Below are 13,304 nucleotides of genomic sequence, written 5' to 3'. Positions count from 1 at the left end.
GTATAGCCCTGGCTGTCCTGGAACTCACTCTGTAGACCAAGCTGGCCTCGAACTCAGAAATCCGCCTACCTCTGCCTCCCTAGTGCTGGGATTAAAGGCGTGCGCCACCACGCCCGGCTTCTGTTCACTTTTTATGAAATGATTTTTTTTTCTTCTTTAAAAATTTTTAAATTAATACTACACTTATTGTTGTGTGTGCTTGAATGTTATGTTGAAATCAGAGGACAACTTGCAAGAGTTGGTTCTCACCCACCGCCATTGGGTGTCAAGAGACCGAAATCGGACCGTCAAGTTTAGAGACAAATACTTCTACCCACTGAGCTGCCAAGTCTCTAGATATCAGATTATTTCTTATAAGTGTAATTACTGCATAGGAACAATCTAATTTCCCACTCCCCTTTTTTGTCCAAATTTTAAAATACACTGCCAAGTAAATTACTTTTACCAAGAAATTCCCCACTATTACCTTCGATACCTGCTTTTAAAGAAGATAAGGAAAAACATGTTAATTGGATAGGGGCATCGCTCAGCAACAGAATGGTGTGGTTTGTATGCCCAAGGTCTAGGATTACATCGACAGGAAGAACAAAACAAAACAAAGCAAAATCCTAAAGAAGAGGGGACTCTAATACCAGTGAGAAGCTGGATAGCTATTCTGAGGGGCAGAAGGAGAAAAACTGTCAAAAGCTATGCCTCGGCTCAGGAAATGCCAAAATATAAAGAGAAAGGGTGGATTTACTTTGGACAGGAAAGCATTTGCTTTGAAACGCTAAGCCTGGACGCTAAACTCCTTTCTGCCACTCTGTGACCTTCACAGGTTGCACCTTGTTTCTGGGTCTCAATTTTGTGAGACTCAGGTACGTTTGCCTCACGTTTTAAATTTTACACGATCTTAAGAGCAGGCTTCCAGCTTCCTCTGTGCTTGTAACCCATTTGCTGCGGAACGTACGGAATCTTCAATCCCGAAACACCAACTAGTCGCGCGCAGACACTTCCGGTTGGCGGAACAAAGAGTCTGAAGTACTCAAGGCCTCACTTCCGCGTGACGAAAGCCGCGCTGAGAAGTCGGACCTTAGGCCGCAGACCCATGACTTGCCAATGTGACTGCTCATGCGCCCTGCTCCAGAGGTGGGCGGGGCCCCGGAGGGGGCGGGGTCGGCCCTGACTTGTCTCGCGGTTACTGGGCGTGCGGGAGCGCGCGAGGTTCGTGGGCGGTTCTGGGCGGGCCCTCACCTGACGTCTCTGGAAGGCTCTGCTGAGTGTCAAGTTTTCGAGGTCGTCTCAGGTGAGGTGGTCGTGCCGGAAGTGGCTGTGCGGCGCGCCTGGGTGTTGAGAGAAAGCTGCGGGAGGAGCTTTAGTCGTTCAAGGGGGCGCGGCACCACTAGGAGCTCCTCGCGGCCCCCGCAGTAGCCATGGCGAAAGGCAGAGTCGCGGATCGGTCGCCGACCGAGCTGTTGCACTCGACCCCAGCGGGGGACCGGGCAGTGAGGACTCAGGGTTCCGCCGCGCCTGGCAGCAAAGATCATCTGAAAGGTGAGTGGACCTGCGGGACGGAGCTGAAGCTGCCCTAAAGATTAGGATCCCGTGGTGCAGGTCGCAGGGAAAGAGGGACCTTCTAGCACCTAAGGATCTCAGCAAGAGTCGTGTACTTGGCGGGGAACCCCGCACGACGGAGGGCTAGTCTCCTAGTCAGCATTTTCTCAATAGACTTTAGTTAAAGGAAGCGGTGACCCCGACTTGTGACACCAAATAGACGGGTTCCTTATCCAGGCCACCCAGGCAGGTGTTTGAGAGACTTGAGCTGTCATTGCATTCATTGTTCTACAGATGAACATACTGAGGACTATGCAGCTACATGACTTGTGTAGTCACAGAGCCACACTAAGGTTGTTATTAATAGCAAGGACTTGCCCTTCCAGGTGCCACTTGAAAGTGTCAGATCCGGAGGCAGAGGCAAGTTCGGGGCTAAACAGAGAAAACCTTGTCTCGAAAGAACCCAGCATTTTCAGATCTTGTGTTTCCATTTAACCTGTTTTGTAAGTTAAATTTGTTTGTTTGATTGGTTTTCAAGCTAAGTAGCCCTTGCTGTATTGGAGGACCTTGCTCTGTAGATTAGATTTGCCTCTAAGGCAAAAAATGGCTTCAGGCTCCCAAGTACTGGGATCCAAGGCGTGCATCTGCCTGCCTCTGCCTCCCAAGTGCTGGGATTAAAGGCGTGCCCCACCACTGCCCGGCCTCAGCCTTGTTGTAGTTTTTAAAAGACCTTGTCTGCCGGGCGTTAGTGGCGTATGCCTTTAATCCCAGCACTCGTGAGGCAGAGGCAGGTGGATTTCTGAGTTCCAGGACAGCCAGGGCTACACAGAGAAACCTTGTCTCGAAAAAAACCAGAAAACCAAAAAAAAAACAAAACAAAAAACAAACAAACAAACAACTTGATAGGTTCTGTAGGTCAAGCTGATTTGGAACTCAGAGATCTACCAGCCTTAATTTTCTCAAGTACTGGCCCGCAGAGATGGATTTGTGTAACTTTGGAAAAGTTTCTGAATTTCAAAATAAGAATAGTTATCTGATTAATCTGTTGATGTGGGGGTGTAAAGAAAACAGTTCACCTAAGTTTAGCTTGTGTGGAATGGTGGCCCGCCCCCATTATTCTGGAGGCAGAGGCATTTGGCTCTCTATTGAGTTCTAGGTCAGCCTGGTCTACAAGAGAGTTTCAGGACAGCCAGGTATGTTACAAGGTGAAACCCTGTCTCAAAACAAACCGACCAAAACCCAAAACAATAACAAAAATACCCAACAAAGTAAGGAATAAGGGGACTCATTCATAAAGCGTTTTAGTCTAGTACACTAACCAGAAATTTCTTGGCTCTTTATAGTTTGTTTTTTTTTTTTTTTTTTTTTTTTTTTTTTTTATTTTTTTTTTTTTTTTTTTTTTTGTTTTTTTTGTTTTAAAGAAAGAGGTCTCTCTGTAGACCAGGCTGGCCTCGAACTCAGAAATCCACCTGCCTCTGCCTCCCAAGTGCTGGGATTAAAGGTGTGTGCCACCACCGCCTAGCGGCTCTTTATAGTTTTTTTTTTTTAAGATTTATTTATTTATTATATGTAAGTACACTGTAGCTGTCCTCAGACACTCCAGAAGAGGGCGTCAGATCTTATTACGGATGGTTGTGAGCCACCATGTGGTTGCTGGGATTTGAACTCCAGACCTTTGGAAGAGCAGTCGGGTGCTCTTACCCACTGAACCATCTCACCAGCCCGGCTCTTTATAGTTTTAAGGGGGAAAATATAAGTGCTTTATTTTGTAATGGCATAACATTGTTCATTGCTTTTCAGCAACTGTAATGATTGCATCCTTTTATGAGCTTTTGAAGCTCAAACATCTGAAGTGATTAGAACAAATAGCCATTAAGTTGTTTGCTTCTCACTCACACTGCTGTCTTCCATTGCTACCAATGGCCAAAAGGGTGGTCTTGTAAGAATGTGTAGTGGAGAGGCAGGTCAGATGGTTAGCTGGAAAGCCTCAGTGGTTAAGCACACTACTGTTCTCAGAGAAGACCTGGTTCAATTCCCAACATGTACATGTCTGCTCATCACAATCCATAACTCCAGTTTCAGGGTACTTAGGACCATCTTCTGGGTGACTTGCACTCACCCCCACCCCCACACAAATCGTAAAATCTTTCTAAAGAATAATACACAGTGAAAATGTGGTTTTAGCTAATTTTAATGTCTGTTGTACTCTAGTTTGCCTCTTGGTATTTGTATTTGGGTATAGACTGTGTAGCTAAATTGTCATATTGCTTGAGATGGTTTTAGGTTGTGTTGGTTTGTATGTCTTTTTGTTGTTCCCCCTTAGACTTACAATATAATAATAATAATAATGATGATGATGATAGTAATAATAATAATAAAAAATACCTCCCAACTTCCAGAGTGCCATTATGGTGGTTTCTTTTATCAAATGTCTGGAAAACTACATACACATAAGCCAAAGGATAGAGATGTGAGGATGTGCCCTCTGGAATAAGTGGGGTTTAGACAAGTGAAGGATACTGGGATGTGGAGCTAGGGGAGACAGTAGGCTTGGAGGTTAGTGTGGCCCCTTTATGTGTGTCAATAAAGAGGTTAGTCAGCAGTGGTGTTGGGTGTTAGATTAGGATAGTCTATTTGGCATGGTGTCAGATTATATTAGGCAAAAATGATGTGTTTTTAAAATTTTTCTTGTAAATTAATGATAATTCTTTTTCCCACTTCTGCCCCCCCCCCTTTTTTTCTTTTTCTTCTTCTTTTTTTTTTTTTTTTTTTTTTTTTTTTTTTTTTTTGGTTTTTTTTTTGGAGACAGGGTTTCTCTGTATAGCTCTGGCTGTCCTGAAACTCACTTTGTAGACCAGGCTGGCCTCGAACTCAGAAATAAATCCGCCTGCCTCTGCCTCCCGAGTGCTGGAATTAAAGGCGTGCGCTACCACGCCCGGCTACTTCTGCCCTTTTCTAATGTTGGGAATTGTCTTTGTTAGGATATAATTTGGTTTACTAAGTATTCTGCTTGTCTTGGTGCCATTAGTAGTAACTAATTAGCAACCAATTTTCTAGGATTAGAAAAACAATTTTTTTTAATTATAGATAGCAACTGCCAATTCCCCCCCCTCAAAAAAAATAGAGACAAGGTAAATATATTAATAACCGTAAGTTGAAAAGTACTTGCTGATAGAATCTTCTTACAGATTCTGTAACACTTTAGTGAATGGTTTTTATTCATTTTTAAGGTAGTCTCTATTTGTGGGCTAGAGAGATGGCTCAAGGGTTAAAGCATTGACTGCTCTTCCAGAGGTCCTGAGTTCAATTCCCAGCAACCACATGGTGGCTCACAACCATCTTTAATGGGATCCGATGCCCTCTTCTGGTGTGTCTGAAGATAGCTACAGTATACTCACACATCAAATAAACAAACAAACAAATAAATAAGGTAGTCTCTGTATCTGGTGCTGACCTGAAGATCCTTTTTCCTCAGTTTCTGAGAACTGAGATCCCAAGAGTGGGCCACTATATAGCAGACCATGACGCTTTTTTCTCTGTATGAGAGAGAGTCTTATTATATAGACCAAGTCTAGAGCTCAGTTTGTGGACCAGGCTGGTTTCCTTTTTTTAGCAATAGTCCTGTCTAGGATTGCTGACAGGCCACCACCATAAGTGGCCTTTTGTGTATGTGAGGTTTTGAGTTTGTGTTTGTTTTTTATTTTCTTGGCTTTTTTTCTTGTTTTAGGGTGTTCTTGAGTTATGCATGCAGGGAGATAAGTTCAAAGGTCACCTTTAATTACAGTTTTGAGTTGTAGGCCAGCCTTGTCTTTTTTTTTTTTTTTTTTTTTTTGGTCTTTTGGAGACAGGGTTTCTCTGTGTAGCCCTGGCTGTCCTGGAACTCACTCTGTAGAAATTCACCTGTCTCTGCTTCCCAAGTGCTGGGATTAAAGGCATGCACCCACACCCGGCTCCTATTTATGATTCTTACCATGTTTCACTAACTCAACTTGAACTCACTCTGTGGACCAGGCTGGTCTCAGACTTACAGAGATCCACCTGCTTCTGCCTCCTGAGTACTGAAGCTGAATATTAACGTTAGAAAAAAGGTGCTTCCAAGAGGCAAACATTGAAGATGTTAATGGAAACAATTAAATCCTTTAACATTTAACAAAAAAATAAGACAAAGGAAGTTAATTTTTGTAAACAGATCTTAGAATAGACAGGGGAGTTCATTAGTAGGAGTTAATGGGGAGAAATGTAGAATTAAAGACTTGAAAGAACTTATTAATCATTTTGGAGAGTGTTCTGACAGGATTCCTGTGTGTCACTGATAGTCCAGAGTGAAATAGAAAAAGTATATGGACTTTTAGGTTGATGAAGCATGATTCTTTCGCAAGCAGTACCTTTGACCTGGGAGAAAGTTAGAAAGGCAGACAGCAAGATAAGTATAATATTTATTCCTCAATATTAATGAGTATGGTGAAAATAGTCAGAAAGACTTAGAAGCTAATGCATTTTAAGTACAGGTATGGTGTCTACAAGAGCTAAAAAAGCACATGTGTCTAATGTAGTATACATAGTACAAATTCACATGGAAATTATAAAAAGACTTACAATTCAGTGGATTACATGCTAGCATTTAGGTTTAATATAATTATGCAGTAGTATTACTAGTCATAATCATCAGCACTATGTACTTTTCTTTCAGAAAAGCCTTGTGCAGAAGCTGGATCAGCAAGAACATCACTCCTTATACTGGTCTCCATTTTTTCATGTGCAGCTTTTGTTATGTTTTTGGTATATAAAAATTTTCCTCAGCTTAGTGAGTAAGTATACCACAAAAGAAACTGAAAATGTCTAGATATTTAGAGATGCTATGAGTTAAAAGCTAAATTTCCTTTAACAACAGAACTATTAGGGTGCTTGTCTATCAGCTCCTATCCATATAGCAAGTCCATAAGTACTGTTAGTTCAGATTTCCTGGGTGACTTTTTTCTTCCCTTCCTATCCTTTTTTTTACTGTGATTCTTTTATCTCCTGGTAACACCAAGAATGACCTTGAATTTGTAGTTATTCTGTCTTTGTTGTCTTGAAATAACAGGTGTGTCCACCCTCCCAGCTTTTGGTCCAGAGCTCCTGTATGTTAAGCAGGCAGACTACAGCACATACACCTCAGTCCTCCTTCCTTCCTTTCTTTAAGAATAGGATGGGGCAGGGGCTGGAGAGTTGGCTCAGCAGTTAAGAGCACTTCTGCTCTTCTAGTGGTCCTGAGTTCAATTCCCAACTCCTACCTACATGGTGACTCACAACCATTTGTAATGGGATCCAATGGTCAGTGACAGTGTATTAATATACATGAAATAAATCTAAAAGGCGGGGGTAGGAAAATAGTGGTGGTACATACCTTTAATTTCACCACTCCAGGGGCAGAGGTGGAGGTAGGTATATCTCTGAGTTGACACTAACCTGGTCTACAGAGGAATGGCTAATAGTTCACATCCAAGGATTGCCTTGACTTTTTTGGGGGGAAGGCTTTCATAGGAGTAGTTCCCTAATTAAAAATTCTTTTACCAGAGTTTGGCAGCACACACCTTTAATCCAGCATTCCTCTGAATTGAAGCCCTATCTCTCCCCACTGCTAGATATGAAAGAGCTTAGACCATGGCTCAAGAGAACACCTCCCACCCACCCCCACCCACTGCCCCTTAGCCCTTCCCACATCCTCCATCCAGTAGTCACCTCTTCCTTACAATGCACAGGATATCTGGCCCATGACTTTGATCCCAGCACTTGGGAGGTAGAGACAGGTGGATCTCTTAGTTTGAGGCACCCTAGTCTAAAGAGTTCCAAGACAACCAGGGCTGTTACATAGAGAAACCCTTGCTTGAAAAAAAGAAAAAAATTTCAACTGTGTGATTGAGACTGAAACCAGCAAGGTCTACATAGGGGATTCCAAGCCAGCCAAGCCTACATGATAGCTCTGTCTCATGTAGAAAGAGAGGAGGAGAAAGGGCAGCTTTCTTACATTGGACCTAGGATGTGTTTTTGCTGTAAAAAAACGTGATGTCAAGAAGATTTCTAATTCTCATTATAAATGATTGTTGACTTTAATTTAGAAAAATTACCCAAAATAATGTTAAATATGTTTTTAATATGTTAATATGGTTAATTTCTTAATGCTTAATTTAAAATTTAAGCCAATATTAGAGGATTATTTAATTTTTGATTTGTATTATTTTGAATTTTAATTTGTGTTTGCTTAGACTGTTGAGACTAAAAAATGAATTTGTCCTTATTACAAATCAAATGCATTGCATCATTTTGACTTAGATTTTTATCATGGAACTCTTTGTTTTTAAATTTTTTACATCATTATTTTTCTTTAGGGAAGAGAGGGTGAACATGAAGGTTCCAAGAGATATGGATGACGCCAAGGCTCTAGGAAAAGTTCTCTCCAAATATAAGGATACCTTTTATGTACAAGTATTGGTTGCTTATTTTGCTACATATATTTTGTATCCTTTTATCTGAAAAATGTTTTCTAGTTTGTTCAAGAAAAGTTTCCAAAGGTCTACTGTTTAGTTAGAAGTGATGACTGTTTTCCTTTCATAATGTCAATGCAGGGGGCAATGAGATAGCTTCAGGTAATGGCACCTGCTGGCAAACCAAGCAAGGTGTCCTGGATCTGATGCCTAGGATCATATGGTAGAAGGAGAGAACCTGACCCTAAAAGTTGTCCTCTGATCGCCACATGTCACTCATGCCCTTACACATACACACCAAGTAAATTAATTTAATTTACTATTTAAAATAAATAAAATGGGGTTTGTTTTTGTTTTTCAAGACAGGGTCTCACAGTGTAGCTTTTCCAGCCTGGAATTCTTAGTTCTTCAGCTCTCAAACATTATAACTCATTTAATGCCAGCAAGCACTCCAGAGGCAGAGTTGAGTGTTTCTCTGTGAGTTCAGGGCTAGCCTGTTACACAGAGGTAAACCGTCACATATAACCCAGGCTGCTCTTAAGCTGGCTATGTGGCCAGTAATGACAATGAACCCCTGGTCTTTTGAATCTACCACATAGATGTTATAGGTGCTGGGAATTGAACCCAAGTCCTCTGGAAGAACAGCCAGTACTCTCAAACACTGAGCCGTCTCTCCAGTTCCTTAATTTTATTATTTATTAATTGATTAATTTATTATTGGCTATGATTATTAAAGTTTTGTATCTTAATTCTAGTGCTAAGTTCATGTCTTATGTTTTGAGTATTAAGAAAGCATTACTAAGCTGGAACAATGGGAGAATGATGGGGGACACAGCATAGTTAGTTGGCCAGTCTTCATTAGCACTTAGTGTGTTTTCATCTTAGCACTAGGGAGGCCGAGGCAGGTGTATATCTGAGTTTGAGTCTAACCTGGTCTACAAGAAAGTTCCAGGCTAGTCAGGGGGCTACAAAATGAGACTCTGTCTCAAAAAAAAAAAAAAAAAACCAGACCAAACCAAAACAAAGAGACATTACTGAAGACTTTTCTGATTGAGCCATCCATTTTGTCTCTGCCTGGTGCCATTTGGGGGCGTTCTAGATTTCCTTGTAGCATAATCTTACCAATGTTGTACTTATTTGCTTACTTGCTGTATTTTGTATCATTTGTTAATGAGTATCTAGCTTGGAGCTAGAGGCATTCTGGCTGACAACTTACATATTTTTTAGACATTTGATTATGATTTTACATTATCCTTTACTGTAAGTTGGGTATTGCTAATCCTCTAAACAAAATAGCCTGGATCTCCACAATGCACAGCTTGTTTTGGTGCAGCTCTGATACCACAAGTAGAAAAACCCACCTGACCTCATGAGACAGGGTTCAGTCCAACACAAAGGAGTAATACTACATACAATTATTCTGAGATTATTAATGAAATTTCTGAAATTGTAGTTTTCTTTGAATGTCAACTTCAACTTGTAAAACTTCCACCTCATTATGTTTTAATCCTTAACTTAAAAGTTAACAGTTTGCAAACATTTGCTATCCCAGGTTCCATATTCCTCAGTATACTCTCCGGGTTCCTTTATCCCTTCCCACTTGCCTTATTCCTTGTTTGTTTGGTAAGTATGTGACGTGAATTTGGAGATGTGAAAATAAGTAGAGCATTGGGGATGGTAATGGCAGCCTAGCTCCGCCAGGCAGTCTCATGTTGCGTTCATCAGCTTTCAAGACAGTAATGTTAATGTATTTCTGTTAAGTCTCCTTAGAGCTCTGAAGAGTTTGGTTTTCCTAGAATGCGGGCACCATAGACTTGCTTGCAGTTTATAACCTTTCTTTCCTGTTGTATTTAGTAGGTCAGATGAACTTAAAAATGTGGGTGGACACAGTGAGTCCTTGGTCTGGGAATAGTGTCTTTATGAATAGTTATAGTAGGGTATGGGAACAGCTCCTTATTCTTAAGCTAAAAGCAGCAGTAATTACTGGATATGGTCAAAAGTTTAATCACAAGTGCTAATTTATTTTAACGATCTTGTTGGAGTTAGTTTGAGAAAGGACTAGATAGATCAAATGGCTTTTAGTCTCTAAATAGGACATAACATATGGACTTCCTTGCCTAACTCTAAAAGCGATAAGTGAGCGCACCTACAGGAATGAAATGGGAAAGTACAAGGTGCATGTGACTTCTTGTTTTCCAGTGCTCTGGACTTGGTGCCTCATTCTGCTACATGCTCTCCTACTTAGTTGGAAGACCCGTTGTATACAAATACCTCACAGAGAAGGCAGTGAAATGGTCACAGCAGGTAGCTATAAACTATAGTTTGTTTCTTTGTGGTTCTTTGGTTTAGTCATCATTTAAAAAAATGTTATAAGAAATTTTTTAAAACATTTATTTGAGAATTTTATATAGTGTATTTTGATTATATTCATACGTCTTTTTTTTTTTTTTTTTTTTTCGAGACAGGGTTTCTCTGTGTAGCCCTGGCTGTCCCGGAACTCACTCTGTAGACCAGGCTGGCCTCGAACTCAGAAATCCGCCTACCTCTGCCTCCCGAGTGCTGGGATCAAAGGCGTGCGCCACCACGCCCGGCTCATACGTCATCGTATTTTGTTACAGGTCTCACTTTGTAGCTCTGGCTGGCCTAGAACTCAGTTTGTAGATCAGGCTAGACTGGCTCTGCCTCTAGAGTGAAGGAATTAAAGGTTTGAGCCACCACTCCAACAAGAAGTTTATTTTAAAACATGTGATGGTTAGTTTTAATTGCTGACTTGACACAGAGTACACAGAGTAGAATAACCTGAAAGAGAGACTCAGTGAGAAATAGTCTAGATTGGGTTGATCTGTGGGCTTTTCTTAGTTGGGTTATTTGAGATGGGAAGATACACCCTGAAAGTGGTCAACACCATTTCAAGGACTGGTCCTGAACTGAATTAAAAGATGAGCAACCTAAGTACTATGCATGCATTAATTTATTACTGTTCTCTCTCTCTCTCTCTCTCTCTCTCTCTCTCTCTCTCTCTCTCGATTTTCGAGACAGGGTTTCTCTGTGTAGCCCTGGCTGTCCTGGAACTCATTCTATAGACCAGGCTGGTCTCGAACTCAGAAATCTGCCTGCCTGCCTCTGCCTCCCAAGTGCTACTGTGCCTCCCACGCCCGGCTACCCTCTTCTCTATTTTTTTTTCCCCCCCGAGACAGGGTTTCTCTGTATAGCCCTGGCTGTCCTGGAACTCACTTTGTAGACCAGGCTGGCCTCGAACATACAAATTCCCCTGCCTCTGCCTCCCAAGTGCTGGGATTAAAGGTGTGCGCCACCACTCCCAGCTTACTGTCTTCTCTTGAGAGTGTATACAGTTCAACCTGAATCTGAGTTTCCTTTCCCCAGTTCCTTTTTTTTTTTTTTTTTTTTAAGATTGAGTACACTGTCACTGTCTTCAGTCAGACACACCAGAAGAAGGCATCAGATTTCATTACGGGTGGCTGTGAGCCTCCTGTGGGTGCTGGAATGCAAAAGCAGGTCCCCTGATCAGGTGTTCTTGACAACCAAGCTGTTGCTCTAACCCCACTGATTTCAAAATTTTTTGAAAATGATTATCCCAGTTGGGTTTTTTTTTTAACGTTTATTTATGTATATGAGTACACCGTCTCTGTCTTAACACACCAGAAGAGGGAATTGGATTCCATTGCAGATGGTTGTGAGCCACCATGTACTTGCTGGGAATTGAACTCAGGACCTCTGGAAGAGCAGTCACTGCTCTTAAATGCTGAGCCATTTCTTCAGCCTCTGATTTTACTTTTTTGAGACAGGGTGTCATGTAGCCTATGCTGACCTTGAATTTAAGCTCCTGTCTCCAACTCCAATTTTTTTTTTTTTTCAATTTTGGCTAAATCAGTTGACAGAAGATTCACTGTTAGTATGAAGACATCCCCAAATTAGTCACTTCTTTTTGTTTGTTTGTTTGTTTTTGGTTTTTCGAGACAGGGTTTCTCTGTTTAGCCCTGGCTGTCCTGGAACTCACTCTGTAGACCAGGCTGGCCTCGAACTCAGAAATCCACCTGCCTCTGCCTCCCGAGTGCTGGGATTAAAGGTATGTGCCACCATGCCCAGCTAAATTAGTCACTTCTCTTGTCTTGTGTGTATGTAGCGATGTCTGACTGAAGAACTTTCAGCTTACTGCTGCTAGGCATTTCAGTAGCAAAAACAAGAGTAGCAGTGACCAGCCTGGTCTACAGAGTGAGTTCCAGGACAGCCAGGGCTACACAGAGAAACCCTGTCTTGAAGAGTAGCAATGATTCATATACTGTTCACAGAAAAATACTACTGTAATCTTTGCGTTTTATTAGACCTTTATTATTGTTTCACATGCTGAAAAAAAACATGATTTTGCTACAAGGTTTCAGTTTGTATTCCTTAGCTCTGTTCATTTTCAGGCTACTATTAGGACAAAATGTTAGGACAGTGGGTGTTTGTGGCAATGTCTATTCATCTCATGGCAGAGAGGAACCCAACAGGATCCTGGGTGGGACCAAAATATAACTCCAAGAACACCCTTCAATGGCCTACTTCTTCTAACTGAGCCCCACCTCCTAGCTTCCATCACCTTTACTAGCTCCAGACCTAGGCTTCAACATACGTTTTAGTTGATGGAAGGCATTTTACTTTTAAACCATAATGGGGAGAATTCAAAAAAATTTTTTTTTCCTAAAGATTTTACTTATATGTATGTGAGTACACTGTCCTGTCCCTGTCTTCAGACACACCAGAAGAGGGCATCAGATTCCATTACAGATGGTTGTGAGCCACCATGTGGTTGCTGGGAATTGAACTCAGGACCTTTGGAAGAGCAGTCAGTACTCTTAACCACTGAGCCATCTCTCCAGCTCGAGAATTGAATTTTTATAAAAAGATCAGAAGAAATAATTACATCTCAAAGGAAATACAGAGATCATCCTGCCTTCTTTTGGAGAAGAATGTTTTATATTTTACTTGAATTTGTGATCAGTTATTTGTAAAGCATCTGAAGTCTCTGTCTAGACTTTCAGTTTAGACTTTCAATCTACTGCCCTTTCTGTTGTATGTATAGTATTAGATTTACATAATTTTGTCTTTGGAATAGCTGTTTTGTAAAAGTGATTTTGCTAGTTATGCAGAAATACAAGTGTCTTAGTCAGGGTTTCTATTCCTGGACAAAACATCATGACCAAGAAGCAAGTTGGGGAGGAAAGGATTTATTCAGCTTATACTTCCATACTGCTGTTCATCACCAAGGAAGTCAGGACTGTAACTCAAGCAGGTCAGGAAGCAGGA

The 13,304-nt window shown here is 41.3% G+C and overlaps 1 protein-coding gene across 2 annotated transcripts in view; it reads left to right on the top strand.

Annotated features, from left to right (window-relative positions):
* The first annotated feature begins 1,199 nt into the window (after nt 1-1,199).
* Nucleotides 1,200-13,304, top strand: part of Tmem41b (transmembrane protein 41B) — a 16,553-nt gene continuing 4,448 nt past the window's right edge. For both annotated transcript variants that reach the window (XM_021208264.2, XM_029531692.1), the window contains exons 1-5: nt 1,200-1,533; nt 6,224-6,341; nt 7,902-8,030; nt 9,527-9,620; nt 10,197-10,301. In XM_021208264.2, the coding sequence (XP_021063923.1) occupies nt 1,413-1,533; nt 6,224-6,341; nt 7,902-8,030; nt 9,527-9,620; nt 10,197-10,301 (567 nt within the window). In that variant the 5' untranslated portion in view covers nt 1,200-1,412. The remainder of the gene's footprint in view (nt 1,534-6,223; nt 6,342-7,901; nt 8,031-9,526; nt 9,621-10,196; nt 10,302-13,304) is intronic.

The sequence above is a fragment of the Mus pahari genome, chromosome 1 (genome assembly GCF_900095145.1).
Source record: "Mus pahari chromosome 1, PAHARI_EIJ_v1.1, whole genome shotgun sequence".
Classification (NCBI taxonomy): Eukaryota; Metazoa; Chordata; class Mammalia; order Rodentia; family Muridae; genus Mus; species Mus pahari.
This window is presented reverse-complemented; position numbering and strand designations above follow the sequence as displayed.